At 42.9% G+C, this 17,536-nt stretch overlaps 1 protein-coding gene and 1 pseudogene across 1 annotated transcript in view; one reads left to right on the forward strand and one right to left on the reverse strand.

Annotated features, from left to right (window-relative positions):
• Positions 1–6,277: 6,277 nt before the first annotated feature.
• On the reverse strand, positions 6,278–11,756 carry LOC119247055 (stromal cell-derived factor 2-like; annotated as a pseudogene).
• Positions 11,757–12,024: 268 nt separating this feature from the next.
• WNK1 (WNK lysine deficient protein kinase 1) overlaps positions 12,025–17,536 on the forward strand; it is a 122,050-nt gene continuing 116,538 nt past the window's right edge. Inside the window, 2 exon segments of the mRNA XM_037514591.1 lie at positions 12,025–12,408; positions 12,411–12,803. Of these exon segments, the coding sequence (XP_037370488.1) occupies positions 12,040–12,408; positions 12,411–12,803 (762 nt within the window). The 5' untranslated portion in view covers positions 12,025–12,039.

Raw genomic sequence — 17,536 nt, forward strand, 5'->3', positions numbered from 1 at the left:
TTGTATGAGTTAAATAGCTGTTAAGTGACAAGGCTTGAATTCCGAGAGTTTGTCTAGAGAATCATGTGCTTATACAGATTCAGCATAAGGAAAACTCTTTTGATAATCATCTGCAAATTTAATTTCCTTTCTCAGGATTTCTATTCTGGTCCACTACATACCATTCAAGGAGAATGAATAGAGGGCCCTTAGCACTTTTTATTTGCCCAGAAACTATGTTTTAATATAGGTAAGTTTCTTTCTAACCAGTAATTATGAGGAGAAAATATCCAAAGATTCACTAAGATCCAATGCCATGATCTAGATGCAGGTCATAATTTGGACATAAGAGAACCTACTAGTCAAGTTTGGCTGGGTAACTAGGGCCAAATTCTCCTTTCTGTGACTCAGTTTCACCTTCTGTTTTATCCATTTTTCCTCCCCTTTTCAGAGGGATCGTGGGAGAATGAAAATAAAAGTATGGCTATGTGAAGAGTTTTGTGTTTGAAAGAAACTAGGAAAATACAAGATGTTGTCTGGATGGAGCTATCCTGAACAAAAACCTATTAAAAACCAATGAACACACTTTAAGAATTAAAATGATAATGAAATGATTAGTTTCAGTCTGCCATTGCATCACCTTTTAAAAACATGGACATGGAAACTTAGAAAACGATTTAATCTTAAATTAATGTGAGGATTAAGGCTTCTGGCCCCATTTAAATTAGAAGCCAAATAAATTGCCAGCTGCTAGTTTAGGAACTATTGTTGATGTGGGCTTTTAACTGTGGCTTGAACTCTTTTCAGGATGAGGCAGGTCAGACTTTATTTGACACAGCATTGACTATCCCTGGTATCTTTATCTTTATCTGAAAATAACAACTGACTGAAAAGGGCTTTAAAATCCCCCAGTTAATATTAAATAAATTCTAAAAGCTTATAGTGTGTTAGAAGCTGACAAGTTATCATAATATCTAAATGGATTTGTTGACCTTTAAAATGGAGTTTGGCGCTCATGTCTATTTGTCACAATTTCCTACTTATTTCCTTCCCCACCTTTCCCCCATTGTCAGCTCTTGTTATTCTCAGTGGTCATGGAAAAAAATATATTAGTGCAGGGCTTTAATGTGACCAAAACAACACTGTCTGGCAGACCATCCCTCCTCTTTACTGAGCTATTTCTAACTGTGCTCATTACAGAGTATCCAAAAGAAAGGATAAAAGCCTTTAACGCAAAGCTTGTATTAACAAACAAAATCTCATTAAGAAGTTCATTTGGGTTTCTCCACACAGTCTCCTAAGAAGAGTGCTCTAGTGGTGATAACACCCAGTCGAATGATATATTTTCTACATGTAATTAAAATGCAACAGGGTTATCAGAGTGGGTAAACTTTGAAGTGATCTTTTTTTAATAAAGTTAGTTGTCTTTAGTGTGAAAAGAGAAAACGATTTTTGAAAAGAATGAAGATGAAGTTGAATTAGGGCAAAGTGAATGACAGGTAAGTCAAGCTGGGATGGAGAGGTAAAGAATATGAAGCTCTCTATTTCACATGTAGTATTTAAACAACAGTAATAATTATTTAAAAATCATTCTTCAAGGAGATCTGTTGCTGCCCCAATCTTGGAACAAAGTCCTGTGATAGTGGACCCATTGACTGGGCTGCCCAACTGTATTCCCCTCTGCTTTCCCTTCTCCTTAGAAACCTGAGGATAGAGACAGCTCTTTCAAAAGTATCTTAGTGATTATAATGATATATCAGTAACAGTTTAAAAATCCGAAACTGAGGTACTGTTTAGGTACATTTTGTTTCAGCCATATGATGGTAGACTATGCTGTCATTTAAAATGATACTGTAATTTAAAAATAGATACTGTAATTTAAAAATTGATATGAAAATTTGACTATATTGTTAGGTTTCATATACATATAAAACAGCATGTTTGGTAAAAAAAAAAATAAAGAAAGAAAGAAGAAACATAACCATAGATAAACATATAGCAAAAATAACAAAAGGAGATAAATTAAAATGTTAATGTGATTATTTCTCATGGTAGAATTGAGTGGTTTTATCTTTTTTTCTTTGCTTATCCTTATTTTCTAAAAGAAACATGTATATTGATGAGATAGGAAAACAACAAAAATCACTTTTTTGTTTTGTTTTTTTGTGGGACCCTCGCCGAAGGCTGGCGAACGAACCGTGCTGCAGAGGCCTCGCAGCCCAGTGCTCAACCGCAGTGCCACCAGGGGAGGCTCAACAAAAGTCGCTTTTTAAAAGAATGCAATGAATGAATAAAAAGGTTTTCTGGCTTTTAAAGGTATAAAATAATCCAGTCTTTAAAGTATGTCTTTTACTCTTAGATAAGCGGAATTCTGGTTGTGAGTGTGTCGGAATTCTGGTTGTGAGTGTGTATGAATGCGTGTGTGGGAGGGCGTGGTCTTGAATTTACAAAGCAAATTGAACATTTTAAGTCAACTGCATAGCTAATCAACATCTGCTATGTTCACAGACCCTTCATAGATGTTGTAGGGGACAGAAATGATTATGAGGCACAGATGTTCTCAGCAGGCTTACATCTGATTGTGCAAATACTTAAAAATGTGGAAATGTCAATAATAATCCTGTGACTACCTGGTGTGTTTCTCCACTGGCCATTACATGATGTTTCATCCATGTACCTTGACAACAGAAGATGTTTCCTGAGAAGATCTGTACACTTGAAAACATCTTGAAGTCAATTATTTTTGGAATGTTCTCTATCTTTAGGTAATAACCATACGTCACAGGTAACCTGAAGAGGTAAGACTTTCTTTTTCATTTTAAGAATTGAATAAACATTGATTCAACAATAGGAGTACAGCTAATTCTTCACAGGATTTTAAGTTTCTCTTTGGGCAGGCATTCAGCCTTTTTTGGGCCTCCTTCTAGTTACCACTCATAATAATGGTCTGGGTAAGTTTTCTTAATATTTACTTTTTTCCTAATCAAGACCTAGGACTTGTGTCCTGATTCTTATTGGCTGCTAATCCAACACTTTAACCTGTTTTGTCATAGGCAGAGAAAAGTGATAAAATTCTTTCCAATCCTCTTTTGTCATAACTTAGTATCTTTGTCAAAATTCTGTGATAAGAGCTATAAAGATGCATCACTAGAGAGCTCCAAGCAGCCTGGCAATTGAAAGTATCTGCTTTGAGAAGCTGCTCCCAATATGAACTGAACTATGAGGCAACATTATCTTGTCTTTCTCTAAGACCCCACCCTCCCAACCCCAAATTTAGATTCTACAAGATTCTATATTCCTAACTTGGCCTCTATTGCCAGCATGGCTGTTATTATTGCTTAGTACCCTTACTGAAGAATAAAAATTTTACTGGATACAAAATGTGAAATGGGATGTGCGTTCACTCTAGTTGGAAACTACTCTAGACTAACACACACACACACACACACACACACACACACAGAGGAGGTATCTAGGAGAGAGTTAGGAAGGAAAATCAGTGTAAGGGGAAAGAAATACTCATTTTACAATTGTCTTAAGGAAAGTATAAAGAAACTTCACAGTAAGTCTGAAATGAAATAGGTTAATGTAATTTACCATTCTGAAATGAAATATTAACTTACTATTAATTCAATTCATTGAAGGGTCTAGCTCTGTAAAGGCAAATTTGCTTAAAATTGACCTAAATGGCATGGATTCCTTTTTTTCTACATCTTCTTCCATGATTGTTCCCTTGTATTATGTATAATTTTATGAGTTTCGTGATTAAGTTGGAGAAAAATGAGACTACTATTTAAGAACTATTATTACTGTCTTAAAAGAATATATAGTCACTTTGTCTAGAGTGACAGAGTATATCTACAAAGTATAAGACTGTAGAGTATTACCCAGTGTACAGTGTGGTGCTTTTTCCTAATTCCCTGCCATTCTAAGAGAGTAAGTTTACAATATTATCTTCAATTGGCCCAAACACATACAGTTATTTGGAAGAAGATAATATTTTTGCCACTGTTAATGAACTTGCTAAATCCTTTTTTTAGTTGCAGAGGGAACCTGATGGTGGAGGTTAATTAAGCAAAATATGTTCAGTAAGTCATTATCTTAAGGCTCAGAAAATTATCACTTGAATGTTAAATGATGGCTATTGAAGCAACACATGGAATTTTCCTTGATCAAATGACTAAATAATGTAAGCAAACTCTTAAAAATATCATAAAGGGGCCTCCCTGGTGGCACAAGGGGTTAAGACACAGCACTATGAAGCTATCTGCAGCTACTGCAGCGCTAGTTCTATCCCTGGCCAGGGAGGTGACCTCCATGGTGCAGCAGACCTCTCCTGACTCACCTGCTGCTCCCCTCAGCAGTGTGTTTCAGTCAATCTGCCTGTTCTGTTCCCCACTCTGTCTCTGATGAATCCTTTCACCACCACCCCACACCTCTGGCCTGTATCCCAGTTCTTGTATGAATAAATAAATAAATCTTTTAAAAAATATAAGGATTAGAAAGATCCTATTTCTATATATTGATAGAAGGCATTAAGGGGGTGAAGAGTGATTATGTACTACTGTCTTACCATCAGCAACATATGAGAGAACCAGGTGCTCTACATCCTTGATAACACTTGATATTCTCTGTCTTTTTAATTTTAGTCATTCTTGTAAGTATGTGGCAATATTTCCTTGTAGTTTTAATTTGCACTTTCTTAATGACTAATAACTTTATACATCTTTTTAATGTTCTTATTTTTCATCGTTTATCTTCTTTAAATAAAGTAGTCACACTTTTGCTTACATTTTTATAGCATTATTTATCTTAATGTTGAGTTGTGAATGTTTTCTATATATTTTGTTTACAAATATATTTTGATATTTGCTTTGCAATATTTACTACCAGTCTGTAACATTTCAGTTTTTATAACATTGTCTTTTAAAGAACAACATTTTTAAATTTTGCAATCCCATTTAACAATTTTTTCTTCTGTGGTTTGTGCTTTTTATGTCTTAAAAATTCTTTGCCTAATCCAAGATCACATGATTTTCTCATACATTTTCCTCTGGAAATTTTATTGTTTGAACTCTTCTATTTGTGTATGATCCATTTTGAGTTTGTTTTTGTATAGAGTATGAGAAAAAGATTGAGGTTGATGTTTTTCCCATATAGCCAACCAATGATTCCAGTAGTATTTGTCATGACGGCTACCTTTCCCCCATTAAATTACCTTGATAACTTTATCTGCTGATGTCTTGGCACTTGCTGTTTCAGTCCACTGATTCATTTGTTGATCTTTATGTCAGCACCACACTATCTTAATGACCACAGCTCTGTAGTCAGTCTTGAAATCAGGAAGTGGATATCTTTTACCTTTGTTTTTCTTTTTCAAAATTGTTTGGTTGTACTGGTTTCCATATATTTCTATGTAAATTTAGAATCAGATTATAAAGTTGCATTTTTTTTAAAAGTCTGCTGGGATTTTGATACAGATTTTAGTGAACCTATAGATTAATGAGTGGGAAATCTGACATCTTAACAATATTGAGTGTCTTGCCCCATAACAGGGTTTATTTCTCCATTCATTTAACTCTTTAATTTCTCTCAGCAATATTTTGTGATTTTTAGTATATGAATCTTGTACACATTTGCTAAATTTATTCCTAAATATATTATGCTTTTAAATATTTAACATTTTTCTATATATAATTTTAAATAAAAATTATTTGTATTTGAAGTGCACATGATTTGATACACATATCCATGTTGATATTAGTACAACCAAACTAATTAACATTTTATCTCCTTAACAAAATTACCATTTTTTTGTGTGATGAGCATATCTGAAATCTTCTCTCTCAGCATATTTTCAGTGTTCCATACGGTATTACATATAGTTGTGCTGTCTGTGTATTAGCACTTTACGTTTATTCATCCTAGATAACTGCAACTTTGTGCCTTTGACTAGCATCCTTTCTCCTACTTACCCCACTGCCACCCTTCCAAAAAACTCTGGTAACTATTCTTCTCTCTGCTTCCAGAGTTCCACTTTTTATTAATAAAAGATTCCATATATAAGTGAACTCATATGACACTTGTCTTTCATATTCACTTGTCCGTGATCTACACTTATCTCAATAATTTACAGATTTGATCTTATAGTTTTATAATATGTTTTGATATAGGGCAAGTCCCATCCCCTTCTATTTCATTTATAGTAAAAACAATGTTTTTAACTGTTCTTTGTTTAACTGCTTGATTCTTCCTTCTTCCTTGAGTTCCAGATAACAAAGAGATAAAATAAAAATAGTCAATAGACAAAAGAACCTGGGAAATGAAGGAATGGGACAAAAATAGAGAAATGCTCTCAAGATGATACTTCCCTGCACGTCAAGAAGCTGAACTGTTATGCCATATACAAAAGAAGGTTTTTGTGCGTTCAACACTGTCTAAATCAAAGGTTTTTCTTGTTATCCAGTTATCAATGGCAGGGACCATGCAAATATAAAACATAAATGGGTAGAAAATGAAAAGAAATACGAGTCTACATGAGAAAATGAATAAGGACTTAGGTGCATAAAAACAGTGAGGAAATGAAAATTCTTGTATTCTGGATCTACCTCTTCAGAGGTCATACATCTGAGCTTAGGGCATCCATTGCATCTTTTACTTCTACTTATATCACTAAATGCTTTATATGCATTATAGAGGGATCAGTTCTTTGCTTGGCAAATGAAATGACAGAAATGAAAAAATACTATTAGGGATATTATGAGTAATGAGGAACAGAAAAAATGTTTGTCGCAAGTTGGTAACATTAAAATGGGCATTGGGCAAACAAGTTAAATAAGTTTCTGTAGTAAAATATGCACATTAAAAATCTTACTTAACCTTTAAATCTAAGCATAGGACAAAGTATGGTTACACTCAAAGTTGTACCTTTTTTTCACGGATTAATCAGTTTATGAAATAGCATACCTAATAAATAACAACACAATGAGTAGCAATTAAATTCTTTTTAAAAAATCATTTTGGAGGAAAAAAGTAGGGGGAAAGTCATACATGTGAATAATCAATGATGCCAAGTTTCTGAGAAATAAAAATTTCTCTGTTTCAGAAGGAATGGCTCCCTCATTTTTTGTTTAATCAATATGAATAAAAAGCATCTGCTCCTTTACCAGCAAAAAAACTGACCCATGTCTGGGAGAACAATCTGTACTCAGAAAAAATTAACCCAAGTCAGGGAGAACCACCCATTCAGATTTGAACGGCTGAAGTTTCCAAACACAACTGTTTTCTGTCAGGCATCTTCATCTCAGTGATGACATGGCCACAGCCCAAGGAACCTGTGGCAGGGATGCCAGGGTGAAGTAGCAGCAGCAGTCTATGAATATGGTATGGTGACAATGGTTTATTTATTTATTTATTGAAATATTTATTTATTCAGGCATACAAGAACTGGGGTACAGGCCAGATACGCAGGAGGGTGAGAGGATTCACCAGAGACAGAATGGGGAACAGAACAGGCAGACTGACGGAATACACTGCTGAGGGGAGCAGCTGGTGAGACAGGAGAGGTCTGCCGCGCCATATGGGATTCTCCCTGGCCAGCCGGGATCGAACCCACACAGCAGAGGCTGTGGACAGCTACACAGCGCTGCACTCAACCAACTGCGCCACCAGGGGAGGCCCTATTTATTTTTAAAAAAGATTTATTTATTTATACAAGAACCGGGGTGCAGACTAGATGTGCAGGAGGGTGAGCGGATTCACCAGAGACAGAGTGGGGAACAGACCAGGCAGACTGACGAAACACACTGCTGAGGGAAACAGCAGGCGAGACAAGAGAGCTCTGCTTCGCCATGTGGGATTCTCCCCGGCCGGCAGGGATCGAACCGGCGCTACAGAGGCTACAGGACAGCGTCACAGTGCGGCACTCAACCACCTGTGCCACCAGGGAGGCCCCGGTGACAGTGGTTTATAGGCCTCCAGACTCAGCTCTGTGTGGTGGGATTCTGCCTTCAGCAATTCACTAGGCTTCATGAAGTTGCCTTCCATGGTTTTCCAGTAGTTCTGGCTTTGTTGGGCCACGCCATAACCCTCTTTTGGCCCACAGATAGATCGGCCATATTGTTGTCTTATGACAGACAGCAGAACCTCGGAGGAATGCTTGGACCTCACCTCACCATACTCACCAGCAGGGCTCATTACAGATCACTGTCCAGTCATTCAGATAATCACCTTCACCTTCCTCACCAAAACACTCACTTCCTGGTTTCCAGAAAAAGGTGAGGTTACTATGGAGGTGACTAAGTATTGACTGTGGAGGTTTCCGCCAGTGCTGACATATGTCAGTTTGATGGGCTGGTCACATCTGATGGAGGTTCCCCTCTCACATACTGTGGCAGTCTTACCCAAATCCTTCAGTAACTGTTGCTGTCACCCACAGTGGTTACACCTGTCACTGACTGTTGCCCACCACCTGACCCTTAGTACACTTGGTGAGAGTGTAGTCCCATATTGTGGCACGCAGAGTAGCTTCATGCACAGAGCTCCTACATGCACTGGGTGCTCCTACAACACCCGACAAACCCTGAACAAAGTAACCATTACTTTGTAATGGTATCACAGTCATCTTGGCTGCTCCCCCAAATCCTTACCTAATTGTTGAAGAAAAAGTTGTACCTGTTTTCATAGTAAAGCTTACATTACACAAGTAGGAAAAACTGTCATGTGGCTTTAAGTCAATAGTTAGGTAATTTACAATGAATTTAGTTCTTCTTGGTTGAAATGACGTGTTGATAGGGCATGGTGATTGTCAAGGGAGTTGTGTTCAATACAGTGTGGCCAACGTTCCAGGGCTCAGTAAACAGGAATAGGCAATAATAAAGTCTTTTCATGACCATTCATACAGAAATATCCTCATTTTTTATGATGCCAAGATGTGAACATTGTGATCTATTGATCTTTTAACTTGCCCAGTTTATAGTTGCTTTATGTTTATTTTTCCTAGTAAAGCAAGAATTGAGCAAGTTCTAAGAAGCTGCCTCAAGAAGTACAATAAAACATACTTTCAAGTAATTTCTTCCTTTGCTTTACATTAAGTTTATACCACTGGAGACATGTCATGACTTATATGGTACCATTACCATAGCAAACAAGTGAAGGATATATTTTCTAAAACAATAGAACTCTGATATTTTAGTACTCTAGTTGATCCTATTGAATGTGTCTTAAAAGGCTCATAATCTACTAGCTTATGAAACTTAACACCTATTGGTTTTAAAACAAACTTTTGATGCCTGAAAATCTAACTTATGATAAACAAAAAATTGAAAAATAGTGTATTTTTTTTAAAAGATTTATTTATTTATGCATACAAGAGCTGGGGTACAGGCCAGAGGCGGGGGTGGGAAGGGGTGAAAGGATTCACCAGAGACAGAGTGGGGAGCAGAACAGGCAGACTGACTGAAATACACTGCTGAGGGGAGCAGCTGGTGAGACAGGAGAGGTCTGCTGTGCCATGTGGGTAGCTCCCTGGCTGGCCGGGGCATCGAACTCGTGCTGCAGATGCTGTGGCCAGCTTCATAGGCTGTGTCCTAACCCCTTGAGCCACCAGGGAGGCCCTAATGTAACTATTTTGTTATCAGAAGAATTAATATGAATTGCATAGCAAAACTTCTTTAGCTCGAATCCAGCCAGCTACCTTGTGGGGATTTTCTAGGACATGAGTGCTAACGAATCTTCTGTCAAGTTGCTTCTAAACTTCTCACACTTGTACTGTGGTACTGGGCTAGGATGTGCGTTTCTGAGCTGGTTCCCTAGCGGGCGCTGATGAGAAGCAAGAGCGTGTGGACGCCCTGATGCAGTTGGTACGTTTAATCGCTTCCCGCTCATACCCGTTGGGCTGACTTTTTAACTGCCATCTGGCTCCCGGGCCTGGCTTCCCACTCTGTCTGGTGCCCCCTGGTGCTCATCACCTACCTGTACAATCTTGAGTTGTTGCGAAGAGCAAAAGGGGTCCAGGGAGTTCGTGGATGCTTTCAAGAAAAGCATTCCATTACTGTGCACTCCAAGGATCCACATCTCCTCTACGTGGAAAGCCATAGCATGCATTACATGTGCACATCCACGCACCCCCAGAGAAAGCGGGGGTGTTGTTTCGCTAAGCTACTGAGCTAAAGAAAGATGGAAATTAAGTTTCAACCAACTAGGCAGAAGTCATCCCAGCTCTCACAACTTCATGGTAAAAGATACAGAGACATGTTGACTTTATCTTTTCTCGAATCTGTAACCTCTTCCCGCCCCCCAAAAGTTCTTTACTTTTTTTTTTTTCCCCCCCTGGCAAAGCAAAGAGCTTGTGTGATCCTTGATTTCAGTTAGGGCACTCAGCCCATCTTGGAGAGCCAGCATATCTGTGCTGGGGCAGGGGCTGAAAATGTGGCCTTAATTGTTACGGAAGGGAGGGAGGCGGTTAGAAGATAATTCTTCTGACCATTTAATCAATATTAGTAGCAGGCGCAATCTTCACAAAGTTTCTTTTACCCTGAGGGAGGACTCTTCAGCTCCTCTGACTCTCAGAGTTTAGGCTCCGGTTCTCCCGCTTTGCCTCTTCCCCCCACCCCCACACCCCTACAGTCCCTCAGCCCTGCTGCGGCTCTCTCCATTAAAGATGAACAACAGATCATTTTTCATTGCATGGCAACCCTAAAAGCTCTCTCTCGCCTCAGCAGAGCATGATGGGAGTCTCTCCTCTAGGGGTGTCCTCCCACTTCTTTTTTTTCTTCCTTTTCTTCTTCCACAATTAATCCCTAAATAATGATTTTTCTAACTAGCGCTGATTTAAGTACGGGGTTTAGCGACCCACGGTGACGCTCCCATCAGCCTTCCAGAAGGGGCGGTTTCCAAGGAAAACTACAACTCCCATGAGGCCTCAGGCGCAAGCCACCGCAGGGCATCACGGAAGTCGTAGGTTCCTTCTTCCTCAGTCCCTGTCAGTCCTCAAATGCCGAGACTACAAGTCCCAAGGCCCCTCGGTGCTCGCACGCCTGCGCGAGAGGCCTGCGACTGAGGTGGGGGTAGGGCTGGCCCGGCGGCGGGGGGGGGTCGGAGCGGGCTGTGTGGAGGCTTCAGACTCCCGGCGCCATTTAGCGCGGAGAGTTTCCCCGGCGGACGCGGCTCTTCTCACTCGGGCCACTCTGTACCCCCATCTTCGGTGACAGAAGGCGCCTGGTGGGGGTGACTACTCTTTCTTCTCCCCCCTCCCCCCAGTCCTCTCGGCCTCCTCTACCCCCGGCCCGAGAAGCAGCGGAGCCCGGGCTCCGCGCTGAGCGGCCCTCCCCTCCCCGCGGTTCCCTCCCTCCGGCAGCCCCCGGCACCGGCCCGGGCGGAGACCGGGGTTTGCCAGGCCCGGGGCGGGCGGGGAGGCCTCGGGGAAGGGGGGGCCCGCTCCTCAGGCTTCGAGGCTCCGGCCCTCCGCATCCGGGCGATGGGCGCCCGCTGAGGCTGGTGCCCCTCGCCGGGGGCGCGTGTGGGAGGAGGCGACCGACTGCCTGACTGACCGGGCGCCGGCCCGGCCCCCGCCCGCCGCGGCCCCTCCCACCCGGCCGGCCCCGGCGCTGCCACCGCTCGGGCGTCGGAGCTCGTCCCCTCCTCGCGGCGCCGCCGCCCTCGGGGCCTAGCCCGCCCGGCCCGCCCAGCCCGGGAAGCGGCGGCGGCCGGGACCGGAGCGCGGCCGCGCCCGCCGCATCCGCTTCGACTCGGTGCCGGCCGGCGGCCCTGCCCCTCATGACGGCGGCGCCCGCGCTGCCCCTGCCTTCCCGGCCGCCGCGCGCCGCAGGATGGATGCGGACCGTGCGGCGCTAACCCCCGCGGCTCCGCTCCTCGCCCGCCCGCCGACGAGCCCGCCGAGCGCGCCGCAGCAGGGCCGGCTGTCCCGCCTCGCCCTCGGGGCGGCCTGTCAGTGCTGAGGAGGAGGCGCCCGGCCGCCGCGACCCCCGCGCGGGATCCGCCGCCCCCGCCCGCTCTTCGTCCCCCAGTTCGAGCCCGCTCGCCTCGCTCGGCGCCCCGACCATGTCAGGCGGCGCCGCGGAGAAGCCGAGCAGCTCCGCGAGTTCCCTGTTCCTCTCGCCGCCGGCGCCCGCCCCCAAGAATGGCTCCAGCTCCGACTCCTCGGTGGGGGAGAAGCTGGGCGGCGCGGCCAGCGACGCGGCGGCCGGCAGGACCGAGGAGTACCGGCGCCGCCGCCACACGATGGACAAGGACAGCCGCGGCGCCGCGGCCGCCACGACCACCACGGAGCACCGCTTCTTCCGCCGCAGCGTCATCTGCGACTCGAACGCCACCGCGCTGGAGCTGCCCGGCCTCCCCTTCTCGCCGCCCCAGCCCGGCGCCGCCGCGCCGCCGCCGCCGAGCGCCCCGCCGGAGCCCCCGCGCGAGGAGCCCTGACCGCCGCCGCCGCCGCCGCGCGGACCGCCCTGCAGCCGCCCGCCGCCGCCGCTGCGCCCGGGGAGCCGCCCGCCGCGGGCCCCGCCGCCCCCGCCGCCCCCGGCAGCGCCGGCCGCGACCGCCCGGCGTCCCAGCCCAACCATGTGGGGAGCAGAGAGGAGCCGCCGGCCGCCCGAAGCGGCAGCGGCGGCGGCAGCGCCAAGGAGCCGCCGGAGGAGCGCAGCCAGCAGCAGGATGACATCGAGGAGCTGGAGACCAAGGCCGTGGGCATGTCCAACGACGGCCGCTTCCTCAAGTTCGACATCGAGATCGGCCGGGGCTCCTTTAAGACGGTCTACAAGGGGCTGGACACCGAGACCACGGTGGAGGTCGCCTGGTGCGAGCTGCAGGTAAAGGCGCCGCCCCCCTTCCTCGCCGCCGCGGCGCGGGCCCCGCGTCTGGCCCCGAGCCCCTCGGGCGGGCTCGCCCTCCCGTGCCCGGCCCTCGCGGCGCCCCGGGTGGGAGTCGGGGGAGGCCGGCTTTGGAGGGAGCTTGAAAGGAGAATTTGGGGCATGCACCTCGGAGAGAGGGAGAGTGCGCGTAGCCATAGAGACCGGCTGCCGGGGAGGGAGGGGACGTCGGCCGCGTCCCGGCGCGCTGCGCTTCTGGCGTCCGGCCGGGGCACTGGCGTTAGTGGGGAAGTGTTTGAGTGAGGAAAGCACGGAGGCTTCTTGCCCCGCGCGCCGCGGTCCAGCAGAGGCTGTGCGTGAGGGGCTGCGGGAGTGCGAGATGCCCGGCTCTGCCCCTGGGGTCGGGCTCTTCTCGAAGAAGAGCGACCGCGTTCCTCATGGACCTGCCTTCGGAGGCGTCTGGGTCCGGTGGCTGCATAGGCATTTAATGCAAGCCCCAGGAAAGGGCTTCCTCCTCCGGATCAGTGCTTTGCGACTAGGAAGGTACAGTAGATGTTTGATGGCTTGATCGTGTTCCACCCAGGGACACTTAGGCTTTCTGCTTGCTAGCCGTGTCCTCACAACTCAAACGAGCATGTGAAGAGAACAGGAGCCCATGCAAAGCCGGAGAAGGGCTTTGAAAGCTGTAATGTCATTGTTGTTTTAAAGTTATGAAAAGGTCTTAAGGCCACCTTTTCCCAGGAGTCCAAAGACGTCAACGTGCTTCCTTTTAACTTCGCAGGAAACTTTTTTCACGGTCTAAATAATGGTGTGTTTTTCTGGTTGACAAATATATGCTAGGTTTCATTAGCTGGGGGGCTTGAGCTACTTGTTGCTTGGTCTGTAGCTGCTTGATTGGATGGAGCCCTCACCAGGAAGTGAACATTAGGTTATTGGAAGAAGTAGCGTTAGGCTGAATGAAAAAGCCAGCTCCATTATGCGTGACACATGCCATTCTTGCGAGGAACATACACCAACTTGAAATAGGACAGGAAAATAACTGAATGATCAAGGAATGTTTTCTATCCATTGACACGTTAACTTTGAATGTCAGCTTCCACATTACCCAGGCCATATCAGAGCGAAAGAGTGCTACCCTGGTGTGTGGAAGGATGGCAACGTAAACATTGACAAGTGCTTTGGGAACAGAATTTCTTAAGTTGTACATTTCTTAATGATCTAGAACTTCTAAAGCTTTGTGAAAGAAAAACTACTCAACTTTTTAGTGGTTTAGCATTGGGAAAGGTGGTCACCCTTTAGAAAAGAACAGGTCAAACTTTTATTGCTGTTGGTCAGTCATACTCAGAAAAAAATATTAAGGGTGTTTCCTTTGGTTTTACAGGTAACAGTTTAGTTTAGAGGCAGACACACACCTTTTTCTACCAAGGAAATCTGCATTTTATTCTTCTGTTACAGTTTCATGTATGAATTGGTGCTTTTAAAAAAATTTTCTGAATTGATTGTTACTTTCAAGACTGGACTGAGTAAATGTGAAGCACTTTATGGATTAATCTTACTAGTTTCAATTATTTAACGTTTAAGACTTCTCAGATGTAATGTGTTTGTTCCTCTTTATCACCTGGAGCTTTCTGATAGTTTAACTTAGAACTACTGATACAGTGGGAAAAAACTCTCATGTCACAAAAATATTTTGTATAAGCTTTCTCAGGTTTTCTTCATACTCAGGACTTTCGGGATTTTTTTCCCCCCCCCCTTTGGTCTGGGCGTGTATGTGGTCAAACTAAAGAGTATGTGATATTCTCCTATGTGATACTGCCATACTGTTTGGAAGCCAGTTGAGGATTGGCTGCGGAACCAAATGAATCCTCGCTCAGTGATTGGTACCCTGGTGTAGAAACTTTCATGTCTCACTTGACTCTCCTTCTGCAGTTTTTCATTTTGGTGTTTAAATGTGATTATCCTAGCCCAAGGATCCTTTGGAGTAGTTGGGCAGTATTGATTAATAACTCATTCAGTAGTTTGGGGTTTGAGTTTTTCTCATTTTGGATTCAAATTAACATAGGCCAAGGAAAGAAAAGAAACCTTTTTATTCAATGGATGTATCCTTATAATTACTCATATTTTTGTGTAGGAAGGCAGGAGAAATACTGTGTTCAGATGTTGAGTTAAAAACCTGGTGTATTGAAATTGGTAGAAATTTTTGTTCTGGCAACTACTCCATAAATAAGGAACGTGGAACAGAGCAGGTAAATGACTTGCTTAAGTTGCTAAAGAAGAAAAATTAACTTGGTTGGGAGTTATTTATTGTTAGAGCATTTGTAGTTTAGTAGATAGCTAATTAGTAAATATCAAATGGAGCAGTTTTGTTTAGGTATGATTTTTGAAGATGTCAAGATTTTTGGAGAAACCTCATATTGTAACCATGACAAATTCCAGCCTTCTGGTTCAGGTATTGTTGATTTTACCCACTTCAGATGGAGAAATAAATAGGTTTTGGTGGGGTGGAGAATGGGTGAGTATAGTACACAAATCAAACCTGTTTCCTTCAAGCTTATTTTTAGAGTCATACGGTGCATAGCTCTCCATTCAAACAGTAGCAGTTCTTTAGGTAATACTTTGATACCACAGGATCTTAACAGATGATAAGGTTGATCTTAACAGGACGATAACAGGTGTTTTTTTTTTTTTTTTTTTCTGTCTTTTTTTTTTTTTTTGAGGTAATACTGGTTTACAACACTCTATTTGATTCAAAGGCACAGGATCACACCTCCTCAGTTGCACTATACCCATCACCAAGACACCCTGGGCCCTCCACCATAGTCTTTCTCCTTTTTGTTTCTCCCCACTCCCTCACTCTGTCTTGGTAGCTTCAATTTCAGTCAGATTTCTAAGGGTTCCACATGTAAGTGAAAACATCCAGTAAACCATTTGCCTTTCTCCTGGTGTCTTATTTTGTTTAGCATCATCCTCTTTAGTTCCATCCATACTGTCACAAATGGCAAGAATTCTTTTTTTTTTTTTTTTTTAATAGTTGAGTAGTATTCCACTGTGGATACACCAAATTTTTCTATTCTACTCTTCTGTCCTGGGGCACTTAGGTTGTTTTCATAACTATTATATATAGGGCTGCACTGAACAAAGGAGCACATCTATCCCTTTGAATTATCAGTGCTTTTGCATTCTTCAGGTGGAAATGGAATTGTTAGATCAAATGGTGGATCTATTTTTAATAATTTGAGAAACCTCCATACAGATAACAGATCTTTTAAGATCCGGATTTTTTTTTTAACCTGGTTTTAGTAGACAAACGATGTACCTTAATTTTGATATACCCAGTTGCTGTCAGAAAACGTTATCGCTGGACTTTACAGAGTTTACATTGCTTTTCTAGGGAGGAATCTTGTGTTGTTTTTTTTTTGTTTTTTTTTTTAAGAAACAGCATAATTTGCTTTAAGAAAACGTACACAGATTGAACAACGATATACTTCAAGCGCTTTTCTCTAAATACGGGGTGCAAGTGGTTGGTATATTCACTTTTCAAACTGATGAGATTGTTTTCAGATATACCTAAAAGGGAAGGTCATCATAAATTTTGTTTAAATTCCAGTGTATTAGCTCTAGCTTTTCTCAGGCTTTTTAGTAAGGTAAGACTCATGTCCCATCATGAGTATGGGATAGTAATTTTTAATAAAATGTTTATCCGTGCTGCAGAAATGGGAGGTAAAAGGATCTCTGCGATTAAGAAACCATAACATTTCATTGCTATATTGAACCTAATTTTCCCATTGAATGTTGAGGATTTTATCCCCCTTTTAAAAATTGTGGCACATTCTATGTTTTTTAAGGTGAGAACCTACAGTAACTTCCTGTCCCAAGATAAGGTTACGGGGAATAGATTTTGGAGTTTGGGTTTTTTTTTTTTCCCTCTTTCTTTATTTTAATACTCAGAGCCACTGATTAGTAGTACTGGTCAAATTCAGGTAACTAAAGGGTACCTGCTAGGCTTCAAATTGAGTAAGTGATTGGTGAGTTTGAAATAATCCTTTGTCCCTTCTAGCAGGACAGTAAAAAATAAAATATGGGATTATTTTGCTTAGGTAAGTTTTGTTTTAAAATATATGTAGATTTATTGTTGAAGGAGGTAGCCTTTGTAGTACAGAAATTGAGAATTACATTCTGGTTTATTTTTAATGATGTACTTAGTCCTTAGTTCCTAGGGGGTTAAATGTCTTATTTACTTTTTTCCTGACCTTTAGTATCACAGTTCCTAGTGTAAGAATTTGGAAAGAGAAGTTGTTTTTGTGTAAAACAAATTGGGACTCTATTGTTGCCTGGTGACCAAGATCGTTTCTTGACTTTGAAATTCTAGTGCAAGATTCTGGTCATTTGAAAGTCATCCTAGTTAATCCCTATGGAAACATTCAGCTCTTTTCTAAAAATCATCCTATACAGTTATTTGGGTTTTCTGGTTAACTTAAAAATTTTTTAGATAAAAGTGTAAAAGCAGCAAGAGTGAGTATGCTCAAATTATGACTTCTGAAAATGTTACTATACCATGAAAAAATTCATAATAGGTATTGGGTTTTGCTATACCAGTCCTTTATAATTATTTTTAGCACCTTGCATTTTAATTATTTATTTATTAGACATGGGACCAATCTGGGAATAAGCTGAGACTTGCCATGACCTGAATTTAGATTTGAAGCGGACACTCTTTTTCTTCAATATAACAT

Source organism: Talpa occidentalis, unplaced genomic scaffold (genome assembly GCF_014898055.3).
Source record: "Talpa occidentalis isolate TD23 unplaced genomic scaffold, MPIMG_talOcc4v2.1 talOcc4.16, whole genome shotgun sequence".
NCBI lineage: Eukaryota > Metazoa > Chordata > Mammalia > Eulipotyphla > Talpidae > Talpa > Talpa occidentalis.